Source organism: Xenopus laevis, chromosome 3S, assembly GCF_017654675.1.
Source record: "Xenopus laevis strain J_2021 chromosome 3S, Xenopus_laevis_v10.1, whole genome shotgun sequence".
Lineage (NCBI taxonomy): Eukaryota > Metazoa > Chordata > Amphibia > Anura > Pipidae > Xenopus > Xenopus laevis.
This window is the reverse complement of record NC_054376.1, coordinates 1,855,213-1,871,792: the sequence shown is the minus strand read 5'-3', so window position 1 is coordinate 1,871,792 and position 16,580 is coordinate 1,855,213. Positions and strand designations below refer to the sequence as shown.

The 16,580-nt window shown below is 45.4% G+C and overlaps 1 protein-coding gene across 1 annotated transcript in view; it reads right to left on the bottom strand.

Annotated features, from left to right (window-relative positions):
• The window catches only part of LOC108712529 (protein Wnt-7b), a 41,685-nt gene that overhangs the window by 19,942 nt on the left and 5,163 nt on the right, over positions 1 to 16,580 (bottom strand). Inside the window, exon 2 of the mRNA XM_018254747.2 lies at positions 2,401 to 2,627. Coding sequence (XP_018110236.1) covers positions 2,401 to 2,627 — 227 coding nt within the window. The remainder of the gene's footprint in view (positions 1 to 2,400; positions 2,628 to 16,580) is intronic.

The following is a 16,580-nucleotide window of genomic DNA, read 5'->3' as shown; positions in this document are numbered from 1 at the left end:
CTTAATATCTTGGAATAAAAAGAAAATAAATAATGAATGTAAATGACAAAAGTGCTTAGAATAGCCCCTCATCAATTTTACATTCACTTATTTTAAAAGTTTACTTATCCTTTAACCAATCACCAGTCTTGATACTTGTTTCATTGGAAACTGCCACCACTCCCTACTTTTCACCGTGAAATTGTTGAATTTTCACCTCCACTGATTTGTGTTAACATGTGCAATTGCTAAATGTGTTTCCTCTCCCTATGTTAGTGAATGACACCACTGATGGAATTAACTTAGGGAGAGAAAAAGCTGCCATGTGCCTGAAGCCCAAACGTTCTTATGTGGAAGAGAAGATTGGTGCAGCATGCCTTTATGTGGTTCTGCCATGCTGATTACAAATGTGAGAAAAAGCTCATATTGCCTAGGAGACAGTCATTAAGTATATTTTTCAATTTAAAAAAACAACAGGCTTTTCATTGGTTAAAATGTCATGCATACTTAAAGGGATACTGTCATGGGAAAAAACATTTTTTTCAAAATGAATCAGTTAATAGTGCTGCTCCAGCAGAATTCTGCACTGAAATCCATTTCTCAAAAGAGCAAACAGATTTTTTTATATTTAATTTTGAAATCTGACATGGGGCTAGACATATTGTCAATTTCCCAGCTGCCCCAGTCATGTGACTTGTGCTCTGATAAACTTCAATCACTCTTTACTGCTGTACTGCAAGTTGGAGTGATATCACCCCCCTCCCTTTCCCCCCCCCCAGCAGCCAAACAACAGAACAATGGGAAGGTAACCAGATAACAGCTCCCTAAAGGTGGCCATACATGGAGAGATCCGCTCGTTTGGTGATGTCGCCAAACGAGCAGATCTACCTCCGATATGCTTGAGGTGGGCAATATCGGGCTGATCCGATCGTGGACCCTAGGGCCCAACGATCGGATCCTAACGATGCCTAACGGGCGGTCGGATCGCGGGACCGCATCAACGAATAGATCCGACGGGATTTTTTGTCAAATCCGATCGAGATCTGGCCGACTTTCGACCAGATCTCGATCGGTGAAGCCCGTCGGGGGGCCCCATACACATAAACTGTCGGCAGCTTTTATCGGCCCGTGTATGGCCACCTTAACACAGGATAACAGCTGCCTGGTAGATCTAAGAACAACACTCAATAGTAAAAACCCATGTCCCACTGAGACACATTCAGTTACATTGAGAAGGAAAAACAGCAGCCTGCCAGAAAGCATTTCTCTCCTAAAGTGCAGGCACAAGTCACATGACTGGGGGCAGCTGGGAAATTGACAATATTTCTAGCCCCATGTCAGATTTCAAAATTGAATATAAAAAAATCTGTTTGGTCTTTTGAGAAATGGATTTCAGTGCAGAATTCTGCTGGAGCAGCACTATTAACTGATTCATTTTGAAAAAAAAATTTTTTCCCCATGACAGTATCCCTTTAATGAAGGAAAGTCAGTTCTTCTGCAGTGGTTCTTTCCTGCAGAATTAAGACCCTGCCCCAAGGTATCGCTTAATTTGATTTAATAACTATGGCCTATTCCGCATTAATTATGCATCTAGAGTTAACCAATCACTATCCTAGCTGCCTGTTTTATTCTAAACGGCGACCGCAGAAGTCCCTCTGGCCTCTTTTCACTTCCATGCTGCACAGAAGCAAGTGGAAACATTAATTTTGAATCTCCACTGATTTTTAAAGACATGTACAACTGCAACACCGTGCGTCTGTTTCCTCTCCCTATGTTATAATGAATGAAACTGTAGATTGTGCTAACATAGGGAGAGAAACCCTGTCACGTGACCAATGGTTATAACTCTTACACGGAAATACAGGAAAGCCGTTTATAATTCTACCCACACTTATTTTAACTTTATAATCAACCAGGCAGACAGGCTTTTGATTGGTTCAGCTTCTATGCATAATTAACGAGGGGATGAGATGAAATGGCCACGGGGAGACAGAAGGAAGGAGAAAAGTGAAACAGTAAAACGAAGTAGTAATAATCGTGAAACATACACTTGTATCAGCATCCTATGATCAAATAAAAGTGAGAAAGGAGCCATAGAGAAGGTCTCTGGCATGTGGAGGGTTAAAAATTTTTAGATTGAGATTGCTGACTGTACCCTTGGAAAAAACTCCGTCCGACTTGACAGTGAGAAGGAATGGCAGTTGCTGTGTCGCCTGACAGATCATCAAGTAGATAAAAGGGGGAACAGAAATTTGTATCAAATTTAACTATTAACAGTATGGCAGCTCCCCAATTGCAACTGTTGCTCTTTCCCCATGGAAAGCGCATCTAAAACAGAACAACTTGACAATCATCACATCCCTTCAAGAACCCCAGCAGCAATGTGATTGGCTAATAATAATAATAATAATAATCGCTTACCTACTCGCAGCTCTTGGCCGAAGACAGTCCTCTCCCCGAGCGCCGAGCAGTTCCACCGCCCGTAGCGGAATTGATACTGACATTCATTGATTCCCATTTGTGCCCCTTCACCAATAATTATGATGGCATCTGGTCGGCTTTCGCAGATCGCTCTTTGCCGAGGCGCCAACCCTGGGATTTTATTGCAGATGATATTCGCTCCCAAAGCCACCACAGATGATAAAGCTCTAGGGGGAATCAAAAGGAGCTATCAGAGAGGAAAGGGTTAAACTCTGCGTGGATACACTGGAAGGAATCAGTAACATCTAGTTTACCCTCATACTGTACTGTCTAAGGAAATCAATATGGCACCTCCCTCCTCCCATATGTATAAATACAAATATACAGAGAAGGAATGTTCTGGGCACACAATAAGCTATACCCTCATACTGTACTGTCTAAGGGAATCAATATGGCACCTCCCTCCTCCCATATGTATAAATACAAATATACACAGAAGGAATGTTCTGGGCACACAATAAGCTATACCCTCATACTGTACTGTCTAAGGGAATCAATATGGCACCTCCTCCTCCCATATGTATAAATACAAATATACAGAGAAGGAATGTTCTGGGCACACAATAAGCTATACCCTCATACTGTACTGTCTAAGGGAATCAATATGGCACCTCCTCCCATATGTATAAATACAAATATACAGAGAAGGAATGTTCTGGGCACACAATATGCTATACCCTCATACTGTACTGTCTAAGGGAATCAATATGGCACCTCCTCCTCCCATATGTATAAATACAAATATACAGAGAAGGAATGTTCTGGGCACACAATAAGCTATACCCTCATACTGTACTGTCTAAGGGAATCAATATGGCACCTCCTCCTCCCATATGTATAAATAGAAATATACAGAGAAGGAATGTTCTGGGCACACAATATGCTATACCCTCATACTGTACTGTCTAAGGGAATCAATATGGCACCTCCTCCTCCCATATGTATAAATACAAATATACAGAGAAGGAATGTTCTGGGCACACAATAAGCTATACCCTCATACTGTACTGTCTAAGGGAATCAATATGGCACCTCCTCCCATATGTATAAATACAAATATACAGAGAAGGAATGTTCTGGGCACACAATAAGCTATACCCTCATACTGTACTGTCTAAGGGAATCAATATGGCACCTCCCTCCTCCCATATGTATAAATACAAATATACAGAGAAGGAATGTTCTGGGCACACAATAAGCTATACCCTCATACTGTACTGTCTAAGGGAATCAATATGGCACCTCCTCCTCCCATATGTATAAATACAAATATACAGAGAAGGAATGTTCTGGGCACACAATAAGCTATACCCTCATACTGTACTGTCTAAGGGAATCAATATGGCACCTCCTCCTCCCATATGTATAAATACAAATATACAGAGAAGAAATGTTCTGGGCACACAATAAGCTATACCCTCATACTGTTCTGTCTAAGGGAATCAATATGGCACCTCCTCCTCCCATATGTATAAATACAAATATACAGAGAAGGAATGTTCTGGGCACACAATAAGTTATACTGTCACCACCAATTTAGGGATAAAATAGAAATACAGCCTTTATCATTATTGGCAAGTGTCACCAATAAACAGACTGTACAAAGATTTGGGCCCCAGGGACACTTTTATTATAAGGAACAAGTTCCAGCAGATTCTCAGGTTGGAGCCCATTTCCCTGAGGCAGGAGGAGCCGTGAGCCCAATGTTACATTCTCTCTGGTCAGACCCATAATCACAGGCTCAGAACCACAGATCCGTGGGCCAGTGCCGATGTTTCAGCTAATCCTTTGCTGCTGTCTCATCATTTTGTGTCTGAACCCAGTGATCAGGCCCCACCTAAACCAGAGCAGAACCTTCCCGGGAAATCACGAGGATTTATGGCGTTTCTCATAGTCCTTCACCAGCGCCCACATCACTCATATCTGGGGTACATTGTCCTGAAGCAAATCAGTAACAAAACATTGCGAGGGCTGAAATAAGTGACAGTGGGAACATAGTGGACAAAGAGCCTCATTATATAGAACAGCTGGGAGTTGTACTGGAATATAATATTATCCAGAAACAGGTCACGGCTGGGAGTTGTAGTGATGCAGGTGGAAACACTATCCCACAGCCACATACCCTAGTGCTGTCTTGACTCAACTTGTTAGCAGCAGTCCTGTCCTGCTTTATGGCAGCTGAGATTCTAGCTATCTGTATAACAGAACATTCTGTCCCAGTGGCTGCACAGATCCTATCTGATCCCCATTGTAAGCAGCAGTCCTGTCCTGCTTTATGGCAGCTGAGATTCTAGCTATCTGTATAACAGAACATTCTGTCCCAGTGGCTGCACAGATCCTATCTGATCCCCATTGTAAGCAGCAGTCCTGTCCTGCTTTATGGCAGCTGAGATTCTAGCTATCTGTATAACAGAACATTCTGTCCCAGTGGCTGCACAGATCCTATCTGATCCCCATTGTAAGCAGCAGTCATGTCCTGCTTTATGGCAGCTGAGATTCTAGCTATCTGTATAACAGAACATTCTGTCCCAGTGGCTGCACAGATCCTATCTGATCCCCATTGTAAGCAGCAGTCATGTCCTGCTTTATGGCAGCTGAGATTCTAGCTATCTGTATAACAGAACATTCTGTCCCAGTGGCTGCACAGATCCTATCTGATCCCCATTGTAAGCAGCAGTCCTGTCCTGCTTTATGGCAGCTGAGATTCTAGCTGTCCTGTCATTAAAGGACAATAAATGGGGGGGGGGGGGTGTATGACTGACAGACAGAATAAGACACCAAAGACAACAGGGAAGATTAAGAGGCTCGTGTGACCCCAGAGTGAATGACAGAGGTGAATGGGTCGTAGAAACGTCTGATAATCCCCAGAAGTCTCAGCCAGGCTGATAATATGAACATGACACAGACACAGTCAGGTTTAAGGGGAACTCTTCCCAAATAATAAAATATACATTATGCAAAGGGAAAGAATTTTTATGATCAATATTAATAAGGCGACATGGGAAACAATGTAGCAGTGTATATTGATGCAAAAGGAAAGCAGCGACTGTCGGAGATTCCTCTAATCCATCTCCTCAGCCCTAAAGTCACCGACCAACTGCATCACCCGCTCCCACCTCACCAACACACAACTCCATCTTACATCCAATCTGATTGGATCTCCTTAGTTCTGCTCAATTCATTTGCTCATTGATGCAAAGAAATGACACATTTTCAGAAAAAATCCATTTCCCAAGAGTCCAGCCCCAGAGACCTCCCATGTTCTACTTTATACCAGTGATCTATAGTAGTGATCTACAGCAGTGATCTATAGTAGTGATCTATAGTAGTGAACTATAGCAGTGAGCTATAGTAGTGATCTGTAGTGGTGAACTATAGTAGTTATCTATAGTAGTGATCTATAGCACTGATCTATGGCAGTGATCAATAGCAATGAACTATAGTAGTGATCTATAGCAGTGAAATATAGAAGACATTTATAGCAGTGATCCCCAACCAGTGGTTTGTCAGCAGCATGTTGCTCCCCAACTCATTGGATGTTACTGGACATTGGATTTAGTATTAGATACTGCTCCAAAGTTCAGTCCATGGCAACACTTGGGATGACCCCCTCCCCCACTTATTTCCATAACCTGACTGTCCTTACAGTAAAGAACCCCTTCCTATGCTGATGGTGAGATCTCCTTTCCTCTCCACCAATGAATCACTCATTCCCCCTCTCTTGGTAGGGAATCCCATAACCTGACTGCCCTTACAGTAAGGAACCCCTTCCTATGCTGATGGGGAAATCTCCTTTCCTCCCCACCAATGAATCACTCATTCCCCCTCTCTTGGAAGGGAATCCCATAACCTGACTGCCCTTACAGTAAAGAACCCCTTCTTATACTGATGGTGAGATCTCCTTTCCTCCCCACCAATGAATCACTCATTTCCCTCTCTTGGTAGGGAATCCCATAACCTGACTGCCCTTACAGTAAAGAACCCCTTCCTATGCTGATGGTGAGATCTCCTTTCCTCCCCACCAATGAATCACTCATTCCCCCTCTCTTGGTAGGGAATCCCATAACCTGACTGTCCTTACAGTAAAGAACCCCTTCCTATGCTGATGGTGAGATCTCCTTTCCTCCCCACCAATGAATCACTCATTCCCCCTCTCTTGGTAGGGAATCCCATAACCTGACTGCCCTTACAGTAAGGAACCCCTTCCTATGCTGATGGGGAAATCTCCTTTCCTCCCCACCAATGAATCACTCATTCCCCCTCTCTTGGTAGGGAATCCCATAACCTGACTGCCCTTACAGTAAAGAACCCCTTCCTATGCTGATGGTGAGATCTCCTTTCCTCTCCACCAATGAATCACTCATTCCCCCTCTCTTGGTAGGGAATCCCATAACCTGACTGTCCTTACAGTAAAGAACCCCTTCCTATGCTGATGGTGAGATCTCCTTTCCTCCCCACCAATGAATCACTCATCCCCCCTCTCTTGGTAGGGAATCCCATAACCTGACTGTCCTTACAGTAAAGAACCCCTTCCTATGCTGATGGTGAGATCTCCTTTCCTCCCCACCAATGAATCACTCATTCCCCTCTCTTGGTAGGGAATCCCATAACCTGACTGTCCTTACAGTAAAGAACCCCTTCCTATGCTGATGGTGAGATCTCCTTTCCTCCCCACCAATGAATCACTTATTCCCCTCTCTTGGTAGGGAATCCCATAACCTGACTGTCCTTACAGTAAAGAACCCCTTCCTATGCTGATGGTGAGATCTCCTTTCCTCCCCACCAATGAATCACTCATCCCCCCTCTCTTGGTAGGGAATCCCATAACCTGACTGTCCTTACAGTAAAGAACCCCTTCCTATGCTGATGGTGAAATCTCCTTTCCTCCCCACCAATGAATCACTCATTCCCCTCTCTTGGTAGGGAATCCCATAACCTGACTGTCCTTACAGTAAAGAACCCCTTCCTATGCTGATGGTGAGATCTCCTTTCCTCCCCACCAAAGAATCACTCATTCCCCTCTCTTGGTAGGGAATCCCATAACCTGACTGCCCTTACAGTAAAGAACCCCTTCCTATGCTGATGGTGAGATCTCCTTTCCTCCCCACCAATGAATCACTCATTCCCCTCTCTTGGTAGGGAATCCCATAACCTGACTGTCCTTACAGTAAAGAACCCCTTCCTATGCTGATGGTGAGATCTCCTTTCCTCCCCACCAATGATTCGCTTATTCCCCCTCTCTTGGGTTCTGACTCCACACATATACACTGACAATAGAATGAGTCTCTCCCTCACCAACATGGAAGCTCCAGAAGACAACATGACCTGTGGGTGGTTGGTGGGACCTTTAAATTAAAGTCAGTCTCATTCATTAAACTTGTCATTTGTAAATGGCACCATAAAGGTCTGTAGGGGCCACACATGGTGCCGGATTAACAGGTCAGGGGTTCAGTCCTTATTGAGGAGTCGGGGGCACATATTTCTCACATAATGACATTTATGGCTGGTAATTTAGAGCTGAAAGAGAAGATACAATAAACCTTCCACCAACAGGCAAAGCCTCACCAACTAGTGACCATTAACCCCCTTTCTGCCCCCCCCCAAACTTTACAGCCCCTTTGGTAAATCAACAGAGAATCCTGTGATTTATTAACCCCCATTATTTGTAGAATGACACCTTTGTCCCTGTGACCTTTCCCTAAATTCTAAAGATTATTTTCTCTTGTCAAATGAGGCAGTATGGCAGCTCCCAGCCACGTTACAGATGTTTGGTTTATTGTGAAGGATCACTATTATCCACAACCAATAATTCATCTCCAATATGGAATACATAAGGGATCATGTACCCCCTACTGTAAATGATAAGGATATTAGAAGTCACTGAGGGGTTGTTCTGTGACCATATAAAGGCACAAGGCTGCAGGCTGAGTTATGCAGGGAACTCTGAGTATCACTCATGTATTATAAGGGATAATGTTCCCCCTACTGTAAATGATAAGGATATTAGAAGTCACTGAGGGGTTGTTCTGTGACCATATAAAGACACAAGGCTGCAGGCTGAGTTATACAGGGAACTCTGAGTATCACTCATGTATTATAAGGGATAATGTACCCCCTACTGTAAATGATAAGGATATTAGAAGTCACTGAGGGGTTGTTCTGTGACCATATAAAGGCACAAGGCTGCAGGCTGAGTTATACAGGGAACTCTGAGTATCACTCATGTATTATAAGGGATAATGTACCCCCTACTGTAAATGATAAGGATATTAGAAGTCACTGAGGGGTTGTTCTGTGACCATATAAAGGCACAAGGCTGCAGGCTGAGTTATACAGGGAACTCTGAGTATCACTCATGTATTATAAGGGATAATGTACCCCCTACTGTAAATGATAAGGATATTAGAAGTCACTGAGGGGTTGTTCTGTGACCATATAAAGGCACAAGGCTGCAGGCTGAGTTATACAGGGAACTCTGAGTATCACTCATGTATTATCAGGGATAATGTACCCCCTACTGTAAATGATAAGGATATTAGAAGTCACTGAGGGGTTGTTCTGTGACCATATAAAGGCACAAGGCTGCAGGCTGAGTTATACAGGGAACTCTGAGTATCACTCATGTATTATCAGGGATAATGTACCCCCTACTGTAAATGATAAGGATAAGGCACAGAGAGAAAGAGATTGAGTAAAGTGTAGAGTGAAGGTGGGACGTTACAATGGAGGCAGCAGATCAGGGAGTGTTGGAGGGGGCATGAGTGCAAGTTGGGGGTGTTTTTTGAATTTTTAAAATGTAAACAAAACAGATCACTTTTGATCATCCAACATGGGGGGTCCTATAAAGATTTGGCATGAGGTCCAATAACTTCCAGGTTCGGGTGCAAGTGCTGACGTCACAATAACACACAGATCTATAATGAGTTTATCAAACCTTTTGTCATTTCCAAGAAAAAAAACATGGAGATGAAAGAAGTTCCTGAGTCGTATATTCTAGATCAGTATCTACTAAATGCCCCATCGGCTCTTTCCCACACTTGCCCCCTGGCTCTGGGCACAAAGAACTCTGCGTCCCATTCCCGGAATGCTTTGAAAGCCATGGGGGGGGGGGGGGTCCGAAATAGCAAATGTTCCAGCCATTGGATCTCACAATGACAAATACCTTTAATTCCGCCGATACAAATCTAAAGCCCGGTCCTGACACCCCCACCCAGTGAAATAATTAACTGACTGTCGCCCCCATCTAAAAAAACAAATACTCTGTAAGGCTACGAGTGTATTGTTATTGCTACTTGTTATTACTCCTCTTTCTATTCAGGTCTCTCCTATTTATATTCCAGTCACTTGTTCAAATTAATGATTGGTTGCTAGGGGAATTTGGACCCTAGCAACCAGATGGCTGAAATTACAAACTGGAGAGCTGCTGAATAAAAAGCTAAATAACTAAAAAAAGAAAACCAATTGCAAATTGTCTCAGAATATCCCTCTCTACATCATACTGGCAGTTCATTTAAAGGGGAACAACGCCTTTAACATTTGAATAAACATTTAGGGTGATCCATTCTGGAAAAACGCAGTTTCCCATATTGAAATAAATCCCGATCCATGCGCTGCAGTGTTGGAACCTGGCTCGGGCCACAAAGCACTGCTGGTTCTGGTCCCGGCAGTCAGTGATGCCACTTGGGGGTGAGAAGAGGCCTCTGTAGCTCTTCATTTTCCCATTTGCGTTTGTTTCAAGGAAATAATGCAGTGGAGGTGATTCCGGATCGGCCAGAACTTTCAGCCTTTCAGGACCCAAGGACAGACTGACCCTTCCCCAGGCTCCAGCCCATTTCTGGCAGGCAAAGCGGCAGCTGGCGGTGGGTTAAATCAGTGGAACCGGATCCTGTGCTGTTGGGCCAATCGTGCCAGAAATATTAATCTGACAGTTTCCCAACCGTCAGTCACGGGGCACAGAGGGACATAGAGACTGGGCACGGCCAGGGCTACAGCATGGGGGGGGCTGGCAATGCCCCACAGTAAAACCACTTTAGGGCCCCATTAAACTGCCGTCATAGGCTCGGCTTTCTCCTTCCCATTTGCCCCTGCTTGTTGCCCTCCGACCAACACTGAGCCCCAGCAGATGCCCCTGTCTTTACCCCTGCACTTTCCATGCCCTCTCCCCTGCCAACCTGCGCTCCCTCCCCAGTAAACTGATAGTCCCCCGGCATCCGCCGACTCTTCAAAGGGCCACGTCCAGCAGTCGTCATTTCTGCACCCACACATGCCAGCCGGGACATCTTGGCACCTCTAGAAACGAAGAACCCGGAATTTTATGGGTGGGCCGAACATTACTCACTGGCAACTCTCTCTTGTGGCACAAAGGGGCATTTACCTCTATATCTACTCACTTGGATTGTGACCTCGTACTGAAACTGGGAAGCACATTGCAGTTGGTCTTCTTTGTGGTCGTTACTGACCATAACAACCAAGCAGCATAACCCAATATATGTGTGAGATACAGATCATTATCCCAAGGTTTGGGGGTGCAGGAGTATATGGGGACAGTGGGGTTCCTGACTGATGTACAATATCAATATATGTGTGAGATACAGATCATTATCCCAAGGTTTGGGGGTGCAGGAGTATATGGGGACAGTGGGGTTCCTGACTGATGTACAATATATGTGTGAGATACAGATCATTATCCCAAGATTTGGGGGTGCAGGAGTATAGAGGGCACAGTGGGGTTCCTGACTGATGTACAATATCAATATATGTGTGAGATACAGATCATTATCCCAAGGTTTCGGGGTGCAGGAGTATAGAGGGACAGTGGGGTTCCTGACTGATGTACAATATATGTGTGAGATACAGATCATTATCCCAAGGTTTGGGGGTGCAGGAGTATAGAGGGACAGTGGGGTTCCTGACTGATGTACAATATCAATATATGTGTGAGATACAGATCATTATCCCAAGGTTTGGGGGTGCAGGAGTATAGAGGGACAGTGGGGTTCCTGACTGATGTACAATATCAATATATGTGTGAGATACAGATCATTATCCCAAGGTTTGGGGGTGCAGGAGTATAGAGGGACAGTGGGGTTCCTGACTGATGTACAATATCAATATATGTGTGAGATACAGATCATTATCCCAAGGTTTGGGGGTGCAGGAGTATAGAGGGACAGTGGGGTTCCTGACTGATGTACAATATATGTGTGAGATACAGATCATTATCCCAAGGTTTGGGGGTGCAGGAGTATAGAGGGACAGTGGGGTTCTGACTGATGTACAATATCAATATATATGTGAGATACAGATCATTATCCCAAGGTTTGGGGGTGCAGGAGTATAGAGGGACAGTGGGGTTCCTGACTGATGTACAATATCAATATATGTGTGAGATACAGATCATTATCTAGGGGTCTAGACATATGGGGGTGCTGGAGGTCCCTGGGGTAGAACAGGGGGTTACTGTGTCTATAATAAGAATTGTCCCCAATTATCTATGGTTAGAGATTCCCATGACTGACAATACAAAGCAGATAAAACCTGTACTGAGTCGCACTCTAATAGGGAAACAGAAGCTCTTTTATTTACAGGGGAATTGGGGGGTGACACCATTATCAACCCCATTCGATGTGGAGGGGGGGGGCTGAAATAACATTTCTCTGCCAAATTCACTGCCATTCAATTGCTCTTTCCAGTGTTAATCCAGTCGGCATCTGAGACCAAAATGTGCCGGAAACTCTGGAGAAAAGTAAATTTCGTTGAAAAATCTGAAGTTTAAAAAAAGTCAGAAAAAAATATTAAAACATATTATAAATTCAAACTAGTTCAAGAAAAAAAGTCACTGAAATGTGACTTTCTGCAGAAAATACAGTGACGATAAGTGTCTGGCGCTGGTACTGCCCTAACCCTGTCTTTGGCTATAGAGACTGCAGCAGTACTGCCCTGCTTTATGGCACTTTATGACACTTCAACTTTGGTTTTCTTCTAATATTTTTATACGTTTGATGTCTGACTGCCTTCAGGCTCATAACAAGGTTACAGATATACAGAAACATTGGGGTTTCACCCTGCTATAGTTCCAGGGGTACCCAGGGCACAAATAATCACTCACCCCAAATCTCCCCCTAACTGACCTTCAGACTGGGCCCCCTTAGCTCATAACAAGGTTACAGATATACAGAAACATTGGGGTGTCACCCTGCTATAGTTCCAGGGGTACCCAGGGTACAAATAATCACTCACCCCAAATCTCCCCGTAACTGACCTTCAGACTGGGCCCCCTTAGCTCATAACAAGGTTACAGATATATAGAAACATTGGGGTGTCACCCTGCTATAGTTCCAGGGGTACCCAGGGTACAAATAATTACTCACCCCAAATCTCCCCCTAACTGGCCTTCAGACTGGGCCCCCTTAGCTCATAACAAGGTTACAGATATACAGAAACATTGGGGTGCCAGCCTGCTATAGTTCCAGGGGTACCCAGGGTACAAATAAACACTCACCCCAAATCTCCCCCTAACTGACCTTCAGACTGGGCCCCCTTAGCTCATAACAAGGTTACAGATATATAGAAACATTGGGGTGCCAGCCTGCTATAGTTCCAGGGGTACCCAGGGTACAAATAAACACTCACCCCAAATCTCCCCCTAACTGGCCTTCAGACTGGGCCCCCTTAGCTCATAACAAGGTTACAGATATATAGAAACATTGGGGTAACAGTCACCCTGCTATAGTTCCAGGGGTACCCAGGGCACAAATAAACACTCACCCCAAATCTCCCCCTAACTGACCTTCAGACTGGGCCCCCTTAGCTCATAACAAGGTTACAGATATATAGAAACATTGGGGTGTCACCCTGCTATAGTTCCAGGGGTACCCAGGTACAAATAAACACTCACCCCAAATCTCCCCCTAACTGACCTTCAGACTGGGCCCCCTTAGCTCATAACAAGGTTACAGATATATAGAAACATTGGGGTAACAGTCACCCTGCTATAGTTCCAGGGGTACCCAGGGTACAAATAAACACTCACCCCAAATCTCCCCCTAACTGACCTTCAGACTGGGCCCCCTTAGCTCATAACAAGGTTACAGATATATAGAAACATTGGGGTAACAGGGAAGGGATAATACCATTAAGAACATACAAATATTTGCATGAGATGACATCATAGGAATCAGTAAATGACATCAGAGTTATGGAATTTTTGGTGCCTTTCTCTCTGCATTTTGGCAGGTACATGGCTCACTAGTTGGGGTTCCCGACCCTGCAGTTTTATGGGGACACAGTCACAGGAGAAGCAGGAAAACAACCAAAATCACTTATTCCCTGTGCCGTCGGGGAGGGGACTGTTTATACAGAGCTCACTATCTTCAGTTGAACCATCTGGACACAGAAGGAGGGGGTTAAGATAAAACTTTAATACAATCGTTTCTATGATTTCCACAACCAATACCAACAGCTTGAACCCCCTCCAGCACTGAGATCCTTCCCCCCGTATCCCCCCGCAGCTACTGCTTTTGGCACGACCCTCGGCTACTTCCATCGATGCAGCCGGCGGAGCTTATAATTAAGTCCCACAGCTCAGTAACCACCAACATCTCAGCATCTGGCCTGCGGTCTCCCGACTTTTGTTTCAAGATCTCGACTATTTATAGGAGCAAAAAAGTTCCAGGACAGTAATTTCCTATACGAGGTTTCAGGGGGGCTGTGTTTGAGGAAGAAAAAAGCTTTTGGGGGGTTTATAGTTGTTGCTATTGAATTTGGCATCTGATTATCCCTTTCTCTTGTTTAGTTGTGACTCCTGAAACTTTGTAGCAGATTTTCAGTTTTCCTTATGTCAATCCGTTGGCTTCTGCTACATTGTTGGAGGAGTCGGAGCCAGCAGTGCAGAGAATAGAAATACTAAAGGGAAGCTGAACGGGAACATGAGGAGGTTGTACATTACAGAATGGGGGGACAGATCCGGGGAACAGTGTGACCAATGCCGGAGCCTCACAGACCACTGACCATTTGTACAATAATGAGACTCACATTCCACTGGAACCAACCAGGCCCGGACTGGCAATCTGTGGGTTCTGGCAAATGCCAGAGGGGCTGCAGTATGATTCCATAGAAAGTTACCATAGAGTGGGCTGGTTGAGGGCTGTTTGGGCTGGTAGGGGGCTGTTTGGGCCTCTTTGTACTTGGAATGGCAGGGCCTATTTTGACTCCCAGTCCAGGCCTGGAACCAACAGCCTCACCAACAACATCAACTGGGGCACAAATATCCACATTAATAGACTCAACTGCTCACCAACCCCCCCAGTAATTCACCTACCCCCAAGTAACACACTGACCCCCCAGTAACAAACTGACCCCCCAGTAATGCACCGACCCCCCAGTAATACACCGACCCCACAGTAACACACTGACCCCCCAGTAACAGACCGACCCCCAAGTAACGCACCGACCCCCCAGTAACACACTGACCCCCAGTAACGCACTGACCCCCCAGTAATGCACTGACCCCCCCCAGTAATGCACTACACACCGACCCCCCAGTAACAGACCGACCCCCCAGTAATGCACCGACCCCCCAGTAATGCACCGACCCCCCAGTAACACACTGACCCCCCAGTAACACACCGACCCCCCCAGTAATGAACCGACCCCCCAGTAACACACCGACTCCCCAGTAACACACTGACCCCCAGTAACGCACCGACCCCCCAGTAACAGACTGACCCCCCAGTAACAGACCGACCCCCCAGTAACACACTGACCCCCCAGTAGCACACTGACCCCCCAGTAACAGACCGTCCCCCCAGTAACAGACCGACCCCCCAGTAACAGACCGACCCCCCAGTAACAGACCGACCCCCTAGTAATGCACCGACCCCCCAGAGGTGTCAGGGGTCGGGGAGGGGCAGGCCTGGACTGGCAATCTGTGGGTTGTGACTAGTGATGTGTGGGCCGACCTCGCACGCTCCTTTCCGGGTCGCAACCTTCCAAATGTCGGCTTCTGACTTCTGGGTTGAGTTTTTATATATGCGTGCCTCTCGCCCCGCCCCTTTTGTGACATCATCACCAGGGGCGGGTCAACGCGGGTCTATAAAAGAGAACTGTAAGTCGGGCTTGGGGCGGGCGCGGGTGGTGGGAGCGCAGGAGGGAGGACGGGGAAAGCCCAACCTGCTCATCACTAGTTGTGGCAAATGCCAGAGGGGCCGCTCTAAGTCGCCATAGAAACTGACTATTAAAGAGACACTGACTCATAATTTTGCCATAAAGTATTTGCCCAATGCTGTTACATCACCCGTCTGGTGCCCCATGTTCCTGTATGAGGGGGCGGCCATATTTGTGCAGCAGGAGTCTGTTAGCATTAGAATCTCTAACTGTCAGGCTGAGATGTGTCAGTCAGGTTGGCAAAACTGTCAGGTTTAGAAACTTTAATTAACAATTAGTTACATAAACAAACGATCAATAGGTCACTTTTACTGGACATTTATATTTTATAGGAACAACAGGGGGTCAGGGGCAAGTCTAACTGTAACAGTGTCTGGGGGGGCTGTACAAGACGTGGTGGGTCAGTGAGATCCACATGGAATCTGCCCAAGGACCTGACCAATCGTCCATTAATCATCAATCTGTCGCGCTATTGGCTGAGATCACATGGGATCCAGATTATGAGATGATTAAAGGCACAATATTGATTCATTATTTCCCTGATGTTTAAATGAATTGATAATGAATGGAGAATATAATGATCATGTGACTCACTCAGTCATAACCTGACAGCTGTGCCCCCAACTGTCACCTCTGTGTGAGACGTATTCACTGCCCCTAATATGGAGCAGCGCTGTGTTCTGACTCCCCTCAACTGCACTGGACAAAGAGAGCGCCCCCTACTATCCACTATTAGTCCGACCCAAATTAACCTGCCAATCAGGAGCTTCTCCCTACAGTAAGTGTATAATATATAGGCACAGCCCCCCATCTTTCCCCTGTCACCCCCATATCATATATGCACATAATGTAAGTGTATAATATATAGGCACAGCCCCCATCTTTCCCCTGTCACCCCCATATCATATATGCACATAATGTAAGTGTATAATATATAGGCACAGCCCCCCATCTTT